Here is a 24,425-nt window from a genome sequence, read left to right as displayed (position 1 = left end):
GGTCTTTGGATGTGTCCCTTTGGCCAGGCTACAGTCCCTAGTTATTCCATCAAACACTAATCTAGGTGTTGCTGTGAAGGTATTTCATAGATGTAATTAAAGTCTACAGTCAGTCCACATTAACTAAGAGATTATCCTAGATAATCTGAGTGGGTCTGATTCAACCAGTTGAAAGGTCAAAACCAGAACTGAGGCTTTTCTGAGGAAAAAGAAATTCCACCTGTGGACAGCAAGCTTCAGTTTGTGCCTGTGATTCCCAGCCTGTCCTGCATGCCAGTCTGCCCTCTGGCCTTTAGGTCTGCCCAGCCAGCCCCACAATCATGTAAGCCAATTCTTGCAATAAATCTCTTAATAAATATCTTCTACTAGTTCTGCTTCCCTGGGTTAAATGCTGAGATAGCCATGAAATTTTTCTTTCTTTTTGCATTAAATCTAATTGACTGCACTTTGACATAGAAGGTAGAAACTTCTCCTAAAGGTTCTCTTTATTATGAATGAGCTGAGTGGGGTTAATTATTTTCATGATAGATGTGAAAATGCTTTTAATTCAACAGGTTCCTCTATTTTGCTATTTCTTTCTTACCTTTCCATTTCAGAAAGAACGATCAGATGTATAATAGATTCAATAACAACCTTCCTTTGTAAATCAACCTTTTATAATTTAAAAATAAATATATTTAGCTATTGCATATAAGTGAAAAAGAGAAAATAAAACCCTCATGTCTAATTGGCAAAAAAGTTGAAACTCATATAAAAATAAATATTTCCTTAAGATTTAAAAGTAGGTTTTAGAAAGGCCTTAGATTTTAGAAAAGGAAGTGCAATAAGAAATCATTTCATCAAGATAGAGGCAAACATTGTCACTGCTTTGCCAGTGACAATCTAATTTCAAATGACTTAGCAGGAAAATTTTTATAACTCTCCTAGACAGAATGTCTTAAAACTGTCTCTTAATACTGATAGTCTTTTGCCAAGTTTCATTTCATCCTTAATTACTCTGAGAATTTCTAAAACTAGAATACACATACAGGCTTTAAAAGCTAATTTGAAAATAAAAACCCAAAGGAAGCAGGATTTGAAACTAAACTCAGATTTTAATTTAACAAAAAGTATCATTCATGACAATTTTTTCTAAGATAAATGAAGCAGTCCTTTTAAAAAAACTTCACTTTTAGAAATGTGAAACATTTATTCATTTTCTTATTGGGAGCTCTTTTCCTGGTTGTAATAAGAATATGCACAAATAATCATACATTTTGATTTTGAATATTGCAACCCAAAATTCAAAGAGGTTTTTTCATATAGGTTAGGTACTATTGTAAAATAAATTAATTTAAATTACAGAGGACTAGTACCAATATATATCTAAGAACTGTATTACCATTTACTTGTAATAACAAACATGTGCTTTGACGTTTTCATTTATTATTATAAAAATCGAGTTTTCAATGAAGACTATGGTTGTGAAAATAAATTTGAATTAAACAGTCCTTTAAACATAAACTAAAAATCATGGAAGAGTAAAATGTCAAGCAAGTGAACATTTTTCCTGTGATATATACATAAATATTGTCATGTAAACAAAAGCAAAGATCAAGATTAAGTTAAATATCCTTGTCAGCAACTGAAATACATAGATTAAAATGGTTATTTTATGTTCTTCATGCTTCCATTGAACACAGCTGGCATAAGCACAGCAATAGGAATTGGATGAATCTTTGCATTCCCCTCATACGCTTTGGGAGGATACGTACAATAAAGATACCTCTCTATGAGAAAAGAAAATATTAGAGGAATCAGACTCCTGAAAATCATGACTTTCAAATATTAAGTCACCTTTTTTGCTCTTCTGTGAAACTACATGGTTTATCAGAATTTTGCCAGTTGAAAGACGGTAAAGCTGACACTGGCGTGATCCAGCACTAATACGAGTGGCAGCAAATTAGGCACAATTACAGGCTTTCCTCTCAATGCGCATTATCCATGCACTAGGAGATAATGGCTTCCAACACAAAACAAACATTTTTTGGATAAAACAGACAATATTTAAGTGGATATATTTTCCACAGGAGTGTTTCTTTGAAGTATGCCCCAGAGACCACTTGAATCAGCATCAGGCCAAATACTCAACAAAATAAAAGTGTGCATTTGTGGGCCCAATCTCAGACCCTCTGGGTGCCCTGGGGATCTGTACTGTTAACAAGCCCCCCGGGAATACTTAGACACAAATTCATATGAAAGTTGGAATGTCACTCTTGCAGACTATTGGGGATTTCTTTTGACTCTTTCTTTGACCACAAATATTTCATTATCTCTTTCCTGCTTCTTACTTATTCACCAGAAGGAAAAACAAAACCAAAAACATTTCTGATTTTGTCAGCCAGTGGTGACAACTAGTAGTGGTATTTTTTTTCCCTCAGACAAATGTAGGAGAATAGGCAACATACGATACTGCACCTAAATTTTTCAAAGGTACACCACAGTACTTTTTTTTTAAAGCTTTCAAAATGTATACATGATAAAAACGTTCAAAATGGTTTGTAAACTGTCATCTGATCAAGACGATCCAGTGTAAAGAGAACTGCTATTCAGTGTGGTTGCTGAATTCTCACAAAGGCCCCTCACGGTTGTCTTTCACAAACACTGAGCCTCTTAGCAGGCACCCCAGAGCTCTCACCAAACGATGCACTGCCTACCAGGCAGCACTAAAGTACCTAAGGATTGCTCATAAAAATAGGACAAAGAAAACAAAAGCTCAGTTTCAGCTCCAACCACAAAAGGAGTCTCAAGACCTACAGCCAATATGTAAGATGAATACAGATCATGCTGACTTTCCTCAGAGAAAGTCTAATTTCAAATATACTTATTAATATCTGCCTGAAATCTAGTTTATATTGGAAGTGGAAAGCATGATACACTTCAATGTGCTACTAATATCTACTACAGTGTTTATGTTCTGTAAGATTCCTATGGATAAAAGCAATTTTTCCTGTGAATAATATAAATTAGAAACCAAAGAGGTAGGCGAGTATCATCAGAAGATGATCTCAAAACAACATGTTGAATAACATGCTTGAATCCCAAAAGAGAAGTTAACTGGAAAATGAGTTCCAATACCATGACAACCGCCTCAAGAGCAGAGTTTCCCAGGTCTTTCATGATGACGTCCACCTTCCAAAGTCCTGATTCCTGATATGGTGCCATATGCTCTTCAGATATTCAATTTTAAGAAACATCTGATGAAGTAAAATGTAAAAAAATAATACTGGAGACAAAAGAGTGAAGTTGATATCAGCTGGGCTCTTTAAAAATCTCTACTCTCAGGCTCCCCTGGTGGCGCAGTGGTTGAGAGTCCGCCTGCCAATGCGGGGGACGCGGGTTCGTGCCCCGGTCTGGGAAGATCCCACAGGCCGCGGAGCGGCTGGGCCCGTGAGCCATGGCCGCTGAGCCTGCGCGTCCGGAGCCTGTGCTCCGCAACGGGAGAGGCCACAACAGTGAGAGGCCCGCGTACCGCAGAAAAAAAAAAAAAATCTCTACTCTCACATTAGAGTTGGACAAGACCTTGAAGATTCATCTAGTCCAACTCTCTGGTTGTACAACTGAAGAAAAGTGGCTAATTTCCCACTGGTCACAAAGCACTATAATTCTGAAAACATGCTATAAATCCAAAAAATGTTCAAGGTTAACTTGCCTATTTATAAAGCCCATGATGTAGCCAAGAGGCTACACTTTCAGCACTTATGGCCATAGTCTGCAGCTCCATCCCCGGGGGATATTTTATAACGTGTTCTCATGATTAGAGAAAGAAGGGCACCAAAGGCCCTGGTTGCACCTGGGGTGGGGGAGAGGCAGAACATCATCAAGAGATAAATAATCTGAAACCCCAGACCTGCCTTAATGAAAACTTGCTCTAGGCTCAGACCAGGGCTTATCTTCACCTCTTTACAGGAGACACACCTCTGAGCACATTCACATTCTTCAATAGCCATCTCTGCTCTGGGCAAGCACTGGGGCAACAATGCTGTTCTGCCCAGAACATTGAGAAACACATCTGGACAACTGGTAACATCTAAACCCACAGGGCAAAGACCTATATACAGCTGTATTTAACTTCTCAGTCATTGTCACTTGTTTTGCAAACCAAAAAATTGCCCTTATTTCCTTATACCCTTACTTACCTAAGATTTTTAGTTCCGCTCTAAAAAGGTAGTTATAAATGATTTTATTTTTTCTTTTCTATTTTCCAGACTTTCTGTAATGGTTTCACATTTCTTTTGGTAATACAAAAAATGAAGCTATTTTTAAAAAGAAGGTTTTAGTCTAAAAGAAAATGAAAGGATACACATAGTTCCCTCTTGACTCTGAAACGTCCAAACCTGAACCTGAATGAGGTGTCCGTGTGGTACAGTAGAAATGCAGTCTCAGGACTCGGACAGAGTTTTGGATCCCAGCTCTACCACGAACCTTGGGCAGGGTTTTAGTCTCTCTGAGACTTGCCTTCTTCATCTGCAAAAAGGAAGAAATAATACTTCCCTCACAGGATGCTGTGAGGATAAAATGATGCACAGGGCCTGGCACATGGCAGACGTCTAGTAAATGGTGCCCTTCTCCCCACTGGACTCAGAGAATCCTTGGGTAAAAGGAATCGCCACAGCCCGCACCAGCCACAGCCTCACTGCATCCCACTGAAATTCGCAAGGGTGCTCTATCTCAACTCTGCCCTACCGCTCCAAAGAATCACTATTGTGCTTAGAAAAAGTTCTTCATTTTTATGTTCCCTCCTTTAAAACTGTACATACAGACAAAACATTTTTAAAAAACTATCTTCCTAGAAATAATGCAATGTTTTCTGAAGCACAACATGTCATGTATAAAAACAATTCTGAAAAACATGACTGAATTAGTCTGTACATTGTTTCTTAAAGTGCACCAAAGTAAATATTCATGACCTTTAGAATGTCACTAACCCCCTTGGGTTATTTTTTTAAATAAAACTAAATATTTATCTACTGAGATGTATGTGGTTTTTGGCTCCAATGTGATGGCAAAAAGCAGCAGTGTCTTCTCTTCCAGAAAAAAATAATTGATAAACTCGACAAAGCATCTTAGCAGCATACAGAATAGCTACAATCCACTGTAACTGCAGGCTCAATAAAGCACAATCCTGATTCCTACTAGAAAAACAAAATCAATCAAAGGAACAGAAAACCATCCCCCCACCCTAAGTCAAGGATTTCTCTTGAACCCTGGAGGTAACACGTGTGATCACTTCCCTATTGTGTATCCTTGGTAACAGACTTGTAACTAATCACCATTCTTTCTTCACACTGCACACACACACACACACACACACACACACACACACACCCTATGAAAAACAATATAGTTTAAGTGGAGAAGCCACGAGAAAAAAATTCGAAGTCAGATAAAGAACAACCATCACCCAAAACGTCAGGCAGTTCCAATATTCACACCACCGTCCGATGTTCCCCACACACGTAGACAGCACTGGGGCGTATCCGTCGCCTTGTGTGGCCAGGGAGCCGCGGCAAAAACTTGAGGGACTTAGGCATCATGTCCAGGCAGGCGTCATGGAATTTCTTAATCCTCCAGTAGTAAATCAGTGGGTTCAATGCAGACTTGAGGTAGCAGAGCCAGAGTAGCCAGGTGCTAATCTCAAAAAAGTTGTGTTGATAGTAAAAGTGCTTGCTGAACGTCGCCACAAGGCTGTAAGTGGTGAATGGGGCCCAGCAGAAAATGAAGACAGCAAAGAGAATCAAAATGGTTGTGAAGGCACGTGTTTTAAAGCCCATGTCAATGCTCATCTGGAAGGGTCTCTGTAGACTCATGAGACCCAGTTTGCTGGCCTGGCTGAGGCATATACCTTCAGGGTAGCTATGGATCCTCAAGGCATTGTGCCGAAGGGTATTGAGTATGCCCATAAACGAATACAGTATCACCAGAAAGGGTAGGAAGAAAGAAATGAGGGAAATCAAAATCACATAAGCCCGGTAACCTGGATTGGTTGTGTACCCAAACACACACTGCGGGGCTCGGGAAGGTATCTGCAGGTCAGGGTTTCCTACTGCCAAGGGAAAAGCTACACAAAAAGAAGTTGCCCAGGAAACTGCAATGAGAACCTTAGCCCTATATGGATTCAGCTTATCCTGCCTCTGGACTATAATAAGAAACCTATCGATGCTAATGATGAGCAGGATGGCTACTCCCTCTATCACAAACAACCAGAAAAACATGGCAGATACCCTACAGAAGAATTTCCCAAAAATCCATCTGGTGGTAAGAATGGTGACCAAGGCAAAGGGCATGTTCAGAACTGCAAGCAACATGTCTGCAAAAGCCAGGCTGGCCAGGAGGATGTTAATGGCGGAGCGCATGGCAGCTTTTTGGTAAACCATGAGGCACACAACCAAGTTCCCAAGAAAAGACACAAACAGAATAAATATCATTATAGCAGAAAGGATGATCTGGAGAGGCAAGTTTAGACTCTTTAAAACCGCTGGTGTTGGGGGCACAGCTGTACTATTCAGTGTCAAGGAACTCATCCCGGTGGGAGCCATGGTTTCAAAACTGTATCTAAGCAGCGAACCAATGTCGGGATGCTGGAATGGTGGAGGGACCGTAATATTCATGTTGGTGTTTTCATAAACTACGAATGTTGTGTTGGATGCCCCAGTATGGGACGCAGTCAACACTGCAGAGAATACCATGGCTTCAGCAGGATGGAAGGCGCCGGCAGAGATGTAGGTGTTCTTCAAGTATTTCAACACAGAGCAGCAGTATCATGTTTCACTGATGGGCTTGGAAACACACTCTGGAAAACGCACAAAGACTTCCATCTTCCATAGGAGTCCTTTTGCCTGAAAACAAGCCCAAAACACAAAAAAATGAATGGGAATGAGTTTTGTAAATAACATTTGACTTCTTACTTTTCATCATGAAGGACCAGTTTTCTGCTTTTTTTTAACCCTTTAAAAACATTTAAGTCTCTAGCCTAGTCATCACTAAAGTACTGTAGTTCTGTTGTTTCATTTTTAGTCAACTACAATGGAAATTTCATGACATTCATGTATAAAGTGAAAGTGAAAAGAATGAAAATGTATTACTGCCTTAAAGGCAAAAATTATAACTTTACAGTTAATTTTTCTTTTAAATTTCCAGGAGCAGCATAGCCTTTTCCACAGTCACTATTAATACAGATTTTATTAATAATGGTTCTCCTGAGAGTATTCTTGATAGATCTTTGGTACAGGTTCATATTCCATTTTTAAATTAGCACAAAACTAGTTGGCAAAGAACCTTGAAATCAGTATCCTATTTAACACATGATAATCAGACACTTTTGCTTTAACACTTTCACAAGTAGGCACTAGGTTATTTCCAGTGAAGGGTCGGAAACAGTTTCCTGGCTTTCTATTTTATTTGTAAGTGTTTCTTCCCAGAAATCCCACCACATAACTACTGGAGAAGTTATTCAAGAAGAGAAGAAAAATTATCTGTAAAACGTCTTGGTCATATTTTTAAGACTTCCTTTCTTTTCTAAAGCTCTCTTTGCTTCTCCTATTCTCTCTTCTTTCCCATGCACCCATTTCCACCCTTTATTTTCTGATACAAATACTTCTACCTTCTCAATTTCTTCTCCCTAAGCCTTGTATGTCAGCAACTTGATAGATGTCAACCAAGAAATAAAGATGGGGATTCTAAAGAAGATGACTAGGAAAATATTCAGGCGTGAATAATGCATTCTAGAAAACATTTCTTGCTCCAAAAAGTTTATCACCTTTCTCTTATCCTAACCCCCAACTTCTTAATTTCTGTGACCCTGGAGTTCTCTGTAAAGGACTTCCTTAATCTACTATCTTCCTAACCCACTTCTGTTATGTAGGTTCTTACTTCTTTACCGGAGAGGTAGCTTTAATCTCTTTAATTAGAAAGAACTGTCTTTGGATTTCCGGGTAGATTCCTTTAATAAATCCCTAAGATTGGGGGGGGGTGCACAGTAGTTTAAGACAATGCTGTAATTTTCTCATTATTTGAATTTACAATTACTCATTGATCTTAGGGGTAAATGTTAAAAGTTCATGTATTCATTTCCTATAGTATTGAGGGTAGAAGCATCCAATTTACGAGACCCAAGATCCAGGACTGTAGCCAAATCACGGGCTCTCTACTATACTCATATCTACAATCACCAATTTGTGGTCCAGGGCTAACCTTATGAAGAAGGAGAATATTCATCTGTTTGTTCAAAATATTAACTGTACTATACACTTTCACTGTTATAGCTTAATTTCTTTGTCTCTACTATATGTTATCCATCCTCACATGTTCACTTTGAAATGAAAAACATACCTGGATAAGATGACCCACTAATCCAGTGACTCCCAAACTTTATTAACCACAAAGGGCCAATGGAAAAAGGGGCAGTGGTAGCTTTACACCATAATCACCACAAGTCTCTTTATAACTACCTAAATATACATACAAATAAGAATAAAGACGGTGCTTACTACATAAATCAGCCTCAATACGATTCTATCTCTAGAGAAAAATTATAAATGTGTACCTTAGGCAAATGTGTATATTAAGCCTAAGGTAACAGTGATAACTGTGCTTGACCAGGTAAACAAACATATCCATCCTGAAGGTAGCACACACTTTAAAACACTTAGTTTTCTCGACCATGTTGAGGAACTAAAACAAAAAATGGAACGGAGCCAAAACAAAACCATAATTTAAAAGATGCTTTTTAAGGTTGTTACATGTGTATATATAGTCACAACATTTTACTGCCATTGTAAAAACTTCTAACTCAAGTCTCTCAATTATTCATCCATCAAATATTTATTTCAGAGCCTACTATGAGCCAGGCACTGGAGAGACAGTGATGAACAAACGGTTCCTGGAATTCTGGTTAAACAGGACCGAACCACCACCTCAAAATTACACTGAAATGACAGTAAAGGGATTTTTAAAAATAAAATGCACGACTCAAAAGGACAAGAAGTATGAATGAAAGATACATCAATAGATAAGAGATTTTTTTAAATGTTTCAAAGCAAAAGGCAGATGGTGGTGTGGTAACTGAACAAAGTAGAACAGAGAATTTCTTATCTTCAATACTTACACAGAAATATGCTTAGAAGAAGCTGAAACACCCTGTAGATTCCCCAGAGAAGCTCTGGATTAGGAGGTACCAGTTACCACAGTAAGTGTAGGTGTGGCTGAAAACTGGGAAATTGAAAAATCTATACACAGAGCCATCGGAACCCCACTCCAGGCTCGGGGGTCTTCTCCTCCAGCAACCACATGAAAGCACGTACTCCTGTGCCAGTAGCCCAAGTCGCTGGCACAACTGAACCTGATAAGCACTAAACTTTAGCATATTGGTGCAGGGCTGAACACAGCAGGACTGGATGAATGTCTGCATATTCAGTATGAGAACCTAGCCCCCATCTCCACCCTGTTCCCAGACAGCCAGCAGCCAGGCATATGCTACTATGCAGGACTGAAGGACTCGTCTTTTCCAGTAACTTTAAAAGCCCTAGAGGAAAAAATTCTAGATACTAACATTTGATGGTGTCCCAAGAAACATGCCAGCTTGGTACCCAGTTATCCTGGATACTGAAGCCCACCCACTATCAAGGCCAACCCACACACACAGAGCTTCCAATCAGTTTTTCAGTGCTCATTAAATAGAAACGGTAAATTTCCCAAATATATAAAGAATCTATAAAAGGATTAAACAAAAGCAATGTTGTAGTTAAACATTAAGGAAAAGAACTGGAATTTCTAATAACAGGGAACGTAACATACATGAAGTTAATAATGCCTTTGCCCTGGTATCTGTACATGCTCTTCATTCACTGTACTCCTGGCTACCAGAATAGAAATATTCTCTGGCCTTTCTTTTCTCACTGCAAAGTGTAATAACCAAAGCAGAGCTTTTGAATACTCATTGTAACTATGTTGAAAGATTTCTTCCTCTTAGGTATTCTCATCAAATACCATTGTGACCTGCAGTTTCTTTGAATTTCACAGAAGACTAAATAAAAGCTTTATACTTAAAATTTGTACTTCCACAGGAAATGGGACAGTAGCAACATAAGAACAGTAGAAAATTAGCTCAGGTCAGTAATACTTGCTTAACAGTCCTAATGTTTAATCTAGGCTAGTCTTTATTTGCCATTTGTCAGAAACTCTCGTTACATATTCTAAGAAAAAATTAAAATTGTATGTGAAGGTTTACATATATGTGTATATATTCATACACACATACATATATACACACACCTCACATGTATGTACACACGTAAAACTCACGTATGGCAGAAGTGATGGAATTTATGATTCTTTCTCTTGTCTTATAGCAGCTACAGAAACAACACTGGGGCAATCAGATTAATGACACAAGTAAGTGTTTTATGTTTGGGGTACGCCAGAATTTCACAATTACTGGGGCTTCACAGGCTGGAAAGGGCAGTGGAGGTTGTAGAATTCCCCTGGTCTTCGTCCTTTAGTCTTATCTGCAATTCCAGTGCTTTAGATATTTGTTTCAATTCTCTGAAAAAAGTATATGCTCCTAAAAGGCAGAGACTGATTTTATAAATCTCACTGTCCCCTATGACTACTATGCTTTGCACACAGCCAGTGCATATATGGTAAATTATATTTATTTGCATTATGCTTTGTCAGATCAGAGAATTTCTTCTTTACTCATTTTAATATTTATTTATACATTATATGTACATAATTTTGCTTAAAAAATTATCAAGAGTTTTTCAATGACAGTCAAATCCTGTACTACCCTTCACCATTCCACTTGTTCTTAGAGGCAGTCATTTTTAATTATTTTAAAGGTTTTTATCAAAAGCACTTATTCTTTATATATAAATAATATGAAGAAATTGCTTTTTGATTTATCAGTATTGTATATTATGTCCTGATTTCCTATTAGGATAAGGGTTTAGCTGCCACAGCACCTCCTAACTTACTTCTCATCCCTTCATACTACCAAAATCTTCATTTGAAAATTTTGAATTACAGAAATTAGTGTTTCTATTAATGTATTTAGGTTAACAGTATATTTACTGATAAGCTAAAATAATGTTTTCTTTCTTGTATAAATTTTGGATTTCCTAGAATAAATAATTTACTTTTATTTTCAATTTTTAAAAATAACTATCAATATTTTTTTACCTGCTCCACCTGAGAGATTTTTTTTTTTGCGGTACACGGGCCTCTCACTGCTGTGGCCTCTCCCGCTGCGGAGCACAGGTTCCGGACGCACAGGCCCAGCAGCCATGGCTCACAGGCCCAGCCTCTCCGCAGCATGTGGGATCTTCCCGGACCGGGGCATGAACCCGTGTCCCCTGCATCAGCAGGCGGACTCTCAACCACTGCGCCACCAGGGAAGCCCCACCTGAGAGATTTTTATACCTAGAAGTATTATACTTTGGAAGGTCAGATTTATCAACTACATTTTTATCTTGGAGTCATTCTTTTGGCCTCATGTCCCTCCCTGAAGTGATACACTTCTCTCTGTTACAAAGATGCCAGCCAGAAACATCTCTTTACTACCATCTTGGAAATCCTCCTTTCTGCCTTGGGCTCTTGGCTTCCATATTTCCTAGGTCCTTTGTCTTCCACTTCACTGCTTCCTTTCTGTTCAATTCCTTCTTTTCCAGGAACCAACTGCTTTTGAAGGACGAACACAAGGGAGGTAAATTTTGAGTCCTGTATGTTTGAATAAGTCTTTATTTGTTCATACTAATTGTCTCAGTTTAGAATTCTCAGCTGAAAATAATTTTCTCTGAGACTTTTGAAGGTGTTGTTCTACATCAGTGGTTCTCAAAGTTGAGGGTATATAAGAATCACCTGGAGCATCTGTTAAACTACAGACTCCTGAGCCCCACCCCCTGAGTCTCTAAGTCTGTGGTCTGGGGTGGGGCCTGGAATTTGAATTTCTGGAGGAGAGAAAAACTTAAATTGAGAACTTTAAATTCCAAGCTCAAGGATTAGATGAAGATCCAGAAAGCTTCTTCAACAACAGTGAAAGAAAACTTTTATCTCCTATTGCCCCAGAAATGGAATATCTGAAAACTAAATCAAAGTCTAATCCTATGGGTGGCAATGTTACAATGCAAATTGAATTCCCAACCTTGCAGAGTCTCTTCTGTTAAAGTTAGGGCCTGATTGGGAAGGAGTAGGGGCCTGAAAATTGGGATGAGGATATATGGGTATTTTGATGAAGCTGAGGCTTGGGACCTTGTGCTGCAGTCTTCTTTACCAATAGTAATAGCCTTTCCTCCCTTGCCTAATGAGGTTAGCTCTCTCTTTGCCTGAAAAATCAGTAAGGGCCTCACCTAAGATAGCATCTTGCAAGGGACTTTTGCCCTTCCTAAGGACCCTGCTCCATCTACCTCTCTTGCTTGTAGACCTACGACCAGAATCAAGTCCCAGCAGAATCCAGTGTGAGGTATAAATTGTGACCTAGAAAGAAGTACCATTTATATCAAAAGATATGCAGGATAATTCCAATTTACACAGACAGAAACCAGGGAGTATGCATGGAAACGGATGCTGAGGGTATTGAGTCAGCTTAGAAGGAATATATTGTTAGATCAGATCAAGTTTATTGACATGGGCACACTAAACCAAGATTCTGGATTCTCTGTGCTAGCTCAAACGGCTGAAAATGCCTCTAATAGTACGTTCAGTTGGTTGGCGGAAGCCTGGTCCCCAAGGTAACCTACACTACATGAAACTGAGATGCCATAACTCCTTGGTGGAGAGGGAACTATCCAAAGACTTCAGCCGATAGGAATGCTGAACTGGATTTATCACGTACAACCTGCTCAGCCACTTATAACTACATCACTTGGTAGGACCCAGAGGGCACTGCCTTCACCAAGTCTTTGAGAGATACACTGGTTGAAAGGACCAGCAGCATCCTTGAAGAGCTCTATAGTAGCTACTCTCTGAAGACCAGGAATGACAATGGGCAATGTTGTCATCCAAGAAATGGGTTCCTAAATTGAATGGGGATGATAGTATCTCAGAGTGGCAGGGACTCAGTGACAGTACTTAACAAAAGATGAGGTGAGCATGATTATCAAAATGGGCAGCGAGCAAAAGCTGAAATCAGAATAGTCTGACCTGCAGAGATCACTGGTGTTTGATCATGGTGTTTCTAAGAGAGAAATAGTTAGAAAGCTACCAAGTGCTACTTGATCTGTATAAGCAGCAAAGCTATAATACAGAAAAATGCAACTCCTCAATCAATTCCCAAACTTGAGCCAGGACACAGATCTAGAACCTCTTGTATTCAAGAAAGCCAGGCCCCTTCGAGGAAGGACCTTGCTACACAGCTATAAATTTATACTATAAATCTTCCAGCCTTCCCCAAAAAACCTGCAACAAATTACCAGGGTATACACTGAGGAAGGGGAAATAATCAGAACTTTGTGGGATTGTTGGATATGGCTCTGAAATGACTCTCGTTCCTGGAGACCCAAAATGGTACTGTGTTCCACCATGCGGAGTAGGGGCTTATAGAAGTCACATGATTAATGGAGTCTGTGCTCACTTCCAGCTACCACTCACCCCAGAACTCATGCCATCATTATTTTCCCAGTTCTGAAATGTGGAGTTGGTACCGACACACTCAGCAGCTGGCAGACTCCCTCACTGGTTCCCAGACGTGTGGAGTTAGGGCTATAATGTAAGAAAGGCCAAGTGAAACTCCTAGCACTACCTCTACCTATGAAAACCGGAGACCACTTTGTTCCTGTAGAGACTGCAGAGATTAGGGTCATCATCAAGGGCTTAAAGGACGAAGGTGATCATTCCTAAAACATCCACATTCAACTTGCCTATCTGGCAAAACAGATGGATCTTGCAGAGTGCAGATGCTGTACCAGATGTGATTTCCTTGCTAGAATAAATAAACACACTCCCTGGCATCTGGTACACAGCTATTGATTGGGCAAATTATTATTTTTTTCTTTATATGTGCTAGCAAAGAATGCCTGAGCAGTTTGGCTCCAGCTGGCACCCTACTACACTACCTCAGGGTTCTATCAGCTCTCCAGCACACTCATAATCTAGTCCACAGGGACCTTGACTGCCTCTCCATTCTGTAGAATGTCATGCTTTCCATTACGTGCTGACTGAGAAGTAATTAGTAACTACTCTATACTTGGAAAAACACAGGTGTGCCAAAGGTGGGGAAAGATTACTACAAAAATTTGACCTACCATCTTTGTAAACTTTCTAGGGATCTTGTAAGTAGGTCAAGATATCTCTTTCTACCACTAAAAAATAGGCACAGTACTTAGTAGGCTTTTTGGATTTTGATGGCCTCATATACTTACTTGGGTATGTTATTCTAACCCACTTATTAAGTAGCTTGCAAAGCTGCCAGGTTTGAGTGGGACATTTAATAAGAGAAGGCTCAGCAACAGGTCCAGAGTGCCATGACAGCTGCTTTGCCACTTGGGCTACACGACCCAACAGCTTCACTGGTGTTTTAAGTGTCTGTGGCAGATAGGGGCTGCTACATAGTATGGCATTTGGCAGTCCTTTTATAGGTGAACAGAGACCTTTGGGATTTTGAACAAAGCTACAGAGCGTGAGCATTTCACGTGAACGGGGTTATCTGACCTTCCAAAGCCATAAAATTGGGTATGCACAGAGCTCTTCAACCTTAAACAGAAGAGGTGTATATGAAATCAGGCCTGGCAAGTCCTATGAGCACAGTTAGGTTAACATAAGCAAGTGGCTCATATTCCCATAGCTCTTATTCTTGCTACACTGATCCTCTCTTCAAACGTCACCTGTGGCCTCACTAAGACGAGTTCCTTATGACCAACCAGTTAACTAAAGAAGAAAAATTCAGGCGTGATTTAGAAATGGTTCTATACAATATATTGGTGCCACCCAAGAGTGAAGAGTTGTAACACAACAGCCCCACTCAGGAGCCCTTAAGGTCACGGCAGAGGGAAAACTTCCCAGAGGGCAAAGCTTTGAATGGTATATAGTCATTACTCGGTATCCCAGGGGATTGGTTCCAGTACCCCCACGGATATCAAAATCCAAGGATGCTCAAGTCCTTTACATAAAATGGCATAGTATTTGCATATGACCCACACACATTTTCCTGTGTACTTTAAAACATCTCTAGATTACTTTTAACACCTAATACAATGTAAAAGCTATGTAAATAGCTGGTGTGCAGCAAACTCAAGTTTTGCTTTTTGAAACATTCTGAATGTTTTTCCAAGTGTTCTCGACTGGCCATCGGTTGAATCTGCAGATGCAGAACCAGCAAATACAGAGGGCCTACTGTACCTGGTTGTTCATTTTGAAAGAGACACGTCAGAAGTACTGATCTACACTCATTCATGGACAGTAGCTAATGGTTTGGCTGGCCATATACATGCTCACCAAATAGCAACTTCACAGATAAGGAGGTAAATAATCTGGTAGAGAAGATGATGCATTCTACAGGGGTCAAGCAACATTTTTCTCTCCTCTTGTTCTTCTCAAAAGGGATTATGAACAAAGTGGCCATGGAAGTCCAGATGGAAGTTGTACACGGCTCAGCAACATGGGATTTCCACTCACCAAAATGAATCTGGCTACAGCCACTTAGTACTTAATCTGACAACACTGAGGCCAAAACTTGACTTAGTGAATATGGCATCATTGTCTGGGGCACCCGCCAGCCATCTGGTGGCAGGTTGATTACATGGACTACTTCCATCATGGAACACTTTGTTCTCATTGGAATACACTCATATCCTGGATAATTTTATCAAATTAAACTGTCAATCATAAGATCAGTATGTTTAATAGCTGTACTTCCTTTCTTTCACAGAATATCCCATATGTATACAGAGAAAAATAATCAGAAAGCTAAAAATCTCTACCTTTTCAGTTACACATTTGGAATAAAACAGCAGAAATGCAAAAAGAGAACATTTAGAATTTTGTTTTTAAGTACTTAGAAGCATATCAAGATATTTAGTCCGTACTCAAAAGCAGGAATTTGTATTCTTAAAGAGGATAACTTCTTTCCTCCTGAGTTTTTCTAGAAAGTAGAGTGTGAAAGAATGTCTTAAGCTTTTTTAATATATATAAATTAGCTTTTTAAAAATTTCATAGCAACTCTGAGATTATTACTATTATAATCCCCATTTTAAGTATGAGGAATTAAATACCAACAAACTAGATAATTCAGAAGAAATGGACAAATTCCTAGAAACATACAATTTACCAAGACTAAATCATAAAGTAATAGAAAATCTGAACAGACCAATAATAAGCAGGGAGATTGAATCAGTAATTTAAAATCTCCCAACAAATAAAAGCCAGGACCAGATGGCTTCACTGCTGAATTCTACCAAACATTTAAAGAATTAATATCAATCCTTCTCAAACTCTTCCAAAATACTGAAGAGGAAAGAATACTTCCAAACTCATTTTATAAGGCCAGCATTACCCTGATACCAAAGCCAGACAAGGATACTACAAGAAAATAAAATTTATAAACCAATATCCCTTATAAACATAGATGCAAAAATCCTCAACAAAATACTAGCAAACAGAATTCAAGAGCACATTAAAAGTATCATATACTATGATCAAGTGGGATTGAGTCCTAGGATGCAAAAATGATTCAACATATGCAAAACATTAACAGAATGAAGGATAAAAATCGTATGATCATTTCAATAGATGCAGAAAAAGCATTTGACAAAATTCAAGATATTTTCATGATAAAAACTCAAAATAAATTAGGTATATAAGGAATGTACCTCAACATAATAAAGGGCATATATGACAAACCCACAGCTAATATTATACTCAAAAGTGAAAAGCCTTCCTTCTAAGATCAGGAACAAGACAAGGATGCCCACTCTTACTACTTTATTCAACACAGTACTAGAAAGTCCTAGCCACATCAAATAGACAAGAAAAAAAATAAAAGGCATCCAAATTGGAAAGAAAGAAGTAAAATCATTGCTTTTTGCAGATGACATGACCTTAGAGAATATCCTATTAGAACTAATAAATAAACTCAGTAAAGTTTCAGGATACAAAATCAACACACAAAATCAGTTGTGTTTCCATACACTAACAACAAACTACCTGCAAGAGAAATTGAGAAAGCAATCTCATTTACAATAGCAACAACTTTAACCAAGGAGGTGAAAGATTTGTACAATAAACACCATAAGATTTTGATGAAAGAAACTGTTAAGAAGACCCAGAGAAATGGAAAGATATCCTGAGTTCATGGATGGAAGAGTGCTATTAAAATGTCCATACTACCCAAAGCTAGCCACAGATTCAACACAATCCCTATAAATGCAGACATAAAACCATTCCACCCAGTGGTTGTGGGAAATAAATAAGATAGGTTGCAAGAGGATTATAAAATACAAAGTGCCATCAAAATACAACATATTATAACCAGGATCTTTCTACAGCACTTCAACTATTTTGTGCAAGTCATATCTTTATTGTACACCTTTGTGGGAGTATAAACTTGTTCAGCTTTTTGGAGGGTAAACAGGAAGTATTTTTCAATATCAAAAATACACAATTTAAACACTGTCTGGAATTCCACATTATAGAAGTAAAAGCAGAAACATGAAGATAAGGATATTTATTGCAGGATTATTTAAGAGTGAAAAACTAGACCCTTTCTAAATGATCATCAATAAAATAGTAGTTAAACGAATTATAGTACACACAATCTATCACAAACAACAAGCTAATCCATAATAGTGACACCAGAGAATGTTCACAAACACTGAGTGAAAAAATCAACTTGCAGAATGACGTACAACATATTCCCAGTTGTGTGTGTATGTAGATGCGTGTACATGTGTGTATGTACATGCAAATGTATATGTTTAAGCAGACCAATAGACAGAAGAACACACATTGAACTAACAAAAAGGATTTCCTCTCTAGTGTGAAAATAAGGGTGCAAAATATATTTTCCTTCTTTACTTCTGGCTTTTTAAAAGTTTTTTTCACATTAAACCAATACTGATCTTTATTATTCTGTGGAACTTTCCTCGCTGTTTCCTATATGAAACAGGACGCAAGATGCAGCCTATCTTCTTTATAACCTATCAGCCCTAACACAAAGCTGTGTACTCTAGTGATGCTTAAAATGCAATAACCATTTAGAGCACCCTTTAACCATGGAGAAGAGAAGCAAGCCATCTAGTTTGTGGATCTTCTTGACAAACTGGGCCCAGTGAAGGCCCTGGGTTCAGATTTCTCAGGGCTCCCAGCAGACACCTCCCACCTCCCCGGGTCCTAGCTCCCTGTACACACTCTAAAGGGTGACCTTGAGTCCACTGAGCCCAGGCTGCTGGGAAGGTCGAGAAATTAAAACAACTGCTGCTGTTCTAGAACTCTTCTGTCCCTTAAGGAGTGACGTATACACATATTTGGCCTCTAGTAAAGACCAGCAGAGGACTGATAAGACAACCGAAGTGTTCTAGCAAATTCATAACTGGCACAGTAAAATAAAAACAGGTAAGAATTTGAAATATTGGCCTTACTCAGACTGTCTACTTTTGTCTTGAGCAGAGTAAAAATCTAAAGGAAAGGAAAATGCCTAAGAGAAGAAGCACTTGTATCCTGGGTTACTGAGCATCTCTCTCCCACTCTGGGCCACAGGTAATGCTGGAGAAGGAAAGGCATCACACCACTGTCCTTCTCTGATACTCACCACACTCTCAGACAAAAATTTCACTTGGTCTCAAAGGATTCCTTCCTTCACTCGTATCTTTCCTCTCATTCAGGAAAGAAATAAAATTAACACTAAGAGAGGAAAGAGACCATGCATCACTCATAAATCCATCTTCTTTACCTATAGTAGGCCCTTAATACTTGTCTAGTTCTAACTAGAAAAGGGGAATGGTAGACAAAGAACATACCAGGATGGACGCAAATATACTCAGTCTACTCTTGAGTTCTCTACGGGGAGCCAGAAATAAAGAACCAGGCATTTCACCTCAGAAGTAGCCCAAACTTCAACTTGATTTCATTTTTACAAAAGCAATCATCTTGGGCTTCCCTGGTGGTGCAGTGGTTGAGAGTCTGCCTGCCGATGTAGGGGACACGGGTTCGTGCCCCAGTCCGTGAAGATCCCACATGCCGCGGAGCGGCTGGGCCCGTGAGCCATGGCCGCTGAGCCTGCGCGTCCGGAGGCTGTGTCCCGCAACGGGAGAGGCCACAACAGTGAGAGGCCCGCGTACCGCAAAAAAAAAAAAAAAAAAGCAATCATCTTTATTGGGCATTCTGCTTTAAAATTTAGAAAAACAGTCTACAAATAAATTTATATCACTATAGCAATGTCTACTTTTTTGGGTTGAATTCTTATTTTTTGTTTTATCTGTAGACAGAGTAAAAGGAAGCTCTGAACAAACTAACCAGAGGAAAATATTTAACAATCAAGTAGAGTGGATGGGGTAGGGGAAGCCTTATTTGAAGTCATTTTTATAAAAAGAAAATCATCATTGCATCAAAATTTCACTTATTTTCAAGGTATATCTAACTTAAAACCTATATGCAATAAAGCTAAAGGGAAAAAAATGCTATGCGCACATTTTAAGTATGAATCATAGCAATGTTCTATTTATAACACTGTTCCATTCCTAATATATTTCTAATTCCAACCAGAATACTCACCACAAAAAAAGAAGCATTTTTCTCAAGAATGTTCAAAGGAACATTTAGTTCTTCCATGGACATTTTAAAAATTAGATTATTAAGCATGAGGATTTATTTGTATTCATGTTACTTTCCTCCACAATCACCAAGGAGAAATTAAACTAAATATCAGCAAGGGCTTTGTTTCAGAGGAAAATAGTCTAAGCGACTTCTGATGACAATTAAAACTGAAACTCAAGTGGCAAGAAAGATCAGCATTTAGTAGAAAAGTAAATTAATTACAATTAAAAACTAGGAAAATGTATTTTTTAAGTGGCTAATAGAAGATTAACCTTCTGGAACCTTTCTAGGAATACAAAAACCAACAGAAATGATGAGCCCCATGGGTGATGGGTTTTGCTCGTCTCCTTTTGTCTCCTATTTCTAATTCTTAGTCTTTGGCTCACATTCATTAGGTCGTTGTTGTGCTGAGAAATCTTTACCTGCCTTGAAACTATTATTGGGGAAAATGCAGGCCAATTTAATTTCATCAGCCTTTTTGAATAATTCAGACACATTATTTAACCTGCCATTGATGTTTCTCACAGTGGTGTTTGATTATAAATTCAAGGAAATACCAAGTCTTATTAGGTAATGGACCTGGAATCTTTTATCACAGCTTTGCCTAGAACTATAACTGCTGTGTTAAAACTTGAATATCTCTTTTTTTGCCTATAAACTACTTGCATAGAGCAAAGGGTGAAAACAAGTTTTGTTCTGTTTTGTTTTTTATACCTAAGGGAGTATATGGGTACTCAGATTGAAATCCACATGCTAATTAAAAGCAATATAATTTAGTCTGATTTTGAGAAACATAAAAAAGAAAAAAAGAAGATTTAAGCTTGGTTCTTTTCTTCTCATGCCATATGTAATCTCCTCCCTACCCACTCCTTCAATTACTGCCTGAATGCAGACACCTGACAAATAATGTTCCAACGTCCCAAACCTTACTTCTAAGTTCCAGGCTCACATACCCAGCTGTTCACTTCACATCTGCACTTGGATATCTCAAAGGCACCTCAAACCTTAAATGTCCAAATTAAACTTAGGGGGGTGGTCTCTCCCCCCTCTAAGTGACCCCACACCAGAGTTCCCATGTTCACTGACTGGGCTGCTACCCATCTGGTTATACAAGCCAGAAACCTAAGAGTCACCTTGACAGCTTCCTCCCTCAGCTATAATTCATTCCTTCCCCCAAGAACTGTCCATTTTAACTCCTAAAGGTTTTGCCTTTCAGGCCACTTCTCTTGAACCTCTCTGCCATCACTCCAGTCCAAACTACCAACAAGTCTCATGAGGCAGTAATTTTTTCCTGGGTTATTCACAACTGATTCCCAACACCTATGACTGTGCCTGCCGCATGGTCCACGTTCAGTAAACATTTGCTAAATGGGTAACAGCCTCCTGCTAACTATTCATCCATCCCCATTCCCCATTTGCTTTGTGAAGTCTTTCTCTTCTATTACTGTGGAAATCTTCTCTGGCCAAAACCTAGTCAACCCCCCACTCCTGTCCTATTGTCTCATTTCTACATGTATTTCTCTGTGATAAGACTCCATTGGCAGTCACTTTACAGTTACCCACAGCATCCCTAGATCCATACCTGTACACAGGCCTGCCCCGCCCCTGCCCCAATTGGAGAACAGACTCTAGGAAGGCAGAGGTGTGACATACTTTTTGCTCAGCACTGTGTCCTTAAACCCAGTTAAGAGCCTGGTATATAGTATACACTCCATAAAAAGCTAGTGAGTCATTAATTTTTTAAATTCTTTCATCATATTTATAACCCAGTGTCTCCTTTTATTCTCTGTTTGTGAAACCCTTAAAAAAAAGAGTTTATTCTACAGCATTGCCTTTATACTTCTTTACTAAAACATTTGATCTACTTGTCTCTTTGGGAAGCAAGCTACAGAGATTAGTATAGTAATACAGGGAATAGACGAAGTCAAGTACCCAGTGGGATCTGACCCTCAGGGCAGTTTTCTGTTCTCTAAGTAAAGAGCCAGAGAGTTACAGGATCTTAGTTCCACAACGAGGGATTGAACCCGGGGCCCTGGCAGTGAAAGCACGGAGTCCCAACCACTGGACCGCCAGGGAATTCCCTCCAGGTACCTTTTTTAAGGCTGCAAATTGGACTAAGCACCTTGTCTCTGTGCTCCAAGTGCATTCTCTGCACACCACCACCCCAAGTTACCGCTGTGTTACAGTGACATTCTCTCCCCAGGAGCAAGGCATCTGGTAGGAAGTTTTTATTAGGTCTTTCACTAAGGCCAGATGGTGAGGAAGACTGATTTTTAAGAAGTAATGGGGATATATGTATGCATATGGCTGATTCACTTTGTTGTACAACAGAAACTAACACAGCCCTGTGAAGCCATTATACTCCAATAAAGATGTATTAAAAAAAAATAAAAATAAAAAATTTTTAAATTTTTCAAAAATTAAAAAAAAAAAGTAATCTGGGATTCTCTTGAATTAAATACATTGTTACATATAACTACCCACCAAGTAAAATACCCACCTCTGTGAATCCTTGTAATAAAGTAACAGAACTGCCTCACACTTCAGGATTTAGAGAGAATTTTAAACTTAGAGGAAAAAAAAGTTACCCCGAAGAAAGAACATTTCCTTTTCCTAATCATCTGCTTCTAGTTCCCATTCCCACACATATACTCCAAATGCTGACAGCTCTTTAAGACTCTTTCAACCTAAATGACCAATATTTAGAGGCCTAGTTAACTCAGTAAGACATGATTCAGACACCTTAAGTGTTACTTAAGACTGTAGAAACAGGGAGAAATGCTTATAATGTAAAGTCATAAAAACGCAGGATGGAACATTGCATTTTTATATACTTATAACTGTTTTACACACACACACACACACACACACACACACACACACACAGCCTCAAAAGAAATAATCACTCAAATGCTGAAAGTAATATGTTAATGGTGGTAGGATTGTGGGCTTTTCCTTTTCTTTCTACTTTTTAATGTCTTTTTATTATTTTTATGAGAAAATAATTAACTTGAATCCTGAAGAATATTTTCAATATATCTGAAAGAAAGCATAAAGCCATGCCTCACTGAAATTCTAATATAGTAAAACCGTAGTCTATAAGAATTATTCATTATAGCTGAGTGGCCCAGCTACCACTAAGGTGAGTGAATGAGCTTCTCCACCTTGATGACAGACATATTTTGATGAACACTATTCACTTCCCCAGCCTCTCTAGTTATGTTGGGATGTCATTAAAGATACAGCTGTGCAGGACACAGGGCTCAGTTTCATGGCTGGTATGCTACCGTACATCTTGAGAGTTCGCAAAAGACTGCAGAAAGACAGGTTCTGAGTGGTGGCTTTCCTTAGCGTGACACATGGCTATCCCTGGGGGTGACGGAACCAACTGTATGTGAAGCCCACACCAGGGCACACATTTCAAGGAGGTTCCCAATGCCTGTGCTTTCAGCCAAAGCAGAGAAGAGCAAAAGCTGTTCTGCCCCCCACTCCACCCCCGCCCCCAGCAGAGCTATTTCCACATCTGCTTTTGATGGCTCTTCTTGCTGTAAGTGTCTCCAGCCTCCATCCTCACCAGTGCTTCTACCTCCTGCAGGGCAGGCTGCTGCTGATGCTCTCAGAAGGCCTTCTCCATGGCCCTGGCTATCTGCTCCTCTTTCCTCCTTCTTCTTCTGTGTCATCTTCTATCTCCTATCATTCCACTCGTACTCTTTGAGTGAAAAATAAGCCTTTAATATAAGCCAGTTGCTATCTTATTGCCTTTGGAATGTCAAATGAAAAAGTAGCAAATCTGCACTATCATCGCATCCCCTGGGAGCTCGTTAGAAATGTGTAATATCAGGCTCCAGAGCTATGGAATCAGAATCTGCATTTTGAAAAGATCCTGAGGTGATTCCCAGATGCATTAAACAGAAGTGCTGGTTTGGGAGTTGCTGGCTAGGTTGCTTTCAGTTGCCTAACCTCTGTAGCTCTACTTACACATTTAATACTGTTCTAACTTAAGGAAAAGTGGAGAGAGTATGCCTGGCCTTCAACTTACCAGTGAATCAGGAAGCACACTCATTACTGATAGTCTAGCAGTAAGGATGGAGCCGTGAGGATGTGAAACTGTCCACATCTGTGCTCTGGGAACAGGGCTTTGTCCAGGGGCTGCTGAGCTTTCAAGTGAGGTTAAACAAGCTCCACTCTGCACTGGCCTGGACTTGTAGAAACATATAACAGTAGTTACCAGTTCCTAAAATGTTAGGTGCTTCAACATGTTTTCCAAAATCCATAAAAACTAAATTCTGTACTATGCTCCATACTGTATTTCTGAAGTGCTTAAATATATAAACTAAATATTTAAAAGAAACAAATTTAAACTGGAGAAATTTAAAGGAAAGAATGAGGGAAAAAAATACTTTCTCATCGATTCGTTCATGTCCTCACTAGTTTCTACGTGAGGAAAACACTGCGGAAATGCAAACAGCCTCTAATTCATGTTTTTATATGAATTGATTCTTTACAAATATCAAAAATTTACAGTGAACATATAAATCTTTAAATCAATTATGGAATTTTTTGCTCCAATAAAAAAAATCCTCTCCAGCATTTAGAATCACATCGATATTTATATTAGAATCTTAACCCAACTCTAAACCAAGTAA

General features: G+C 38.9%; 1 protein-coding gene across 1 annotated transcript in view; it reads right to left on the bottom strand.

Moving 5' to 3' along the window:
• Window positions 1-1,074: 1,074 nt before the first annotated feature.
• The window catches only part of GPR63 (G protein-coupled receptor 63), a 56,897-nt gene continuing 33,546 nt past the window's right edge, over window positions 1,075-24,425 (bottom strand). The window contains exon 2 of the mRNA XM_004264799.3: window positions 1,075-6,878. Within this exon, the coding sequence (XP_004264847.1) occupies window positions 5,469-6,728 (1,260 nt within the window). The 5' untranslated portion in view covers window positions 6,729-6,878 and the 3' untranslated portion in view covers window positions 1,075-5,468. The remainder of the gene's footprint in view (window positions 6,879-24,425) is intronic.

The sequence above is a fragment of the Orcinus orca genome, chromosome 12, assembly GCF_937001465.1.
Source record: "Orcinus orca chromosome 12, mOrcOrc1.1, whole genome shotgun sequence".
Lineage (NCBI taxonomy): Eukaryota > Metazoa > Chordata > Mammalia > Artiodactyla > Delphinidae > Orcinus > Orcinus orca.
Note: the sequence above shows the minus strand (reverse complement) of the source record. Positions and strands in the feature narration are given on the sequence as shown.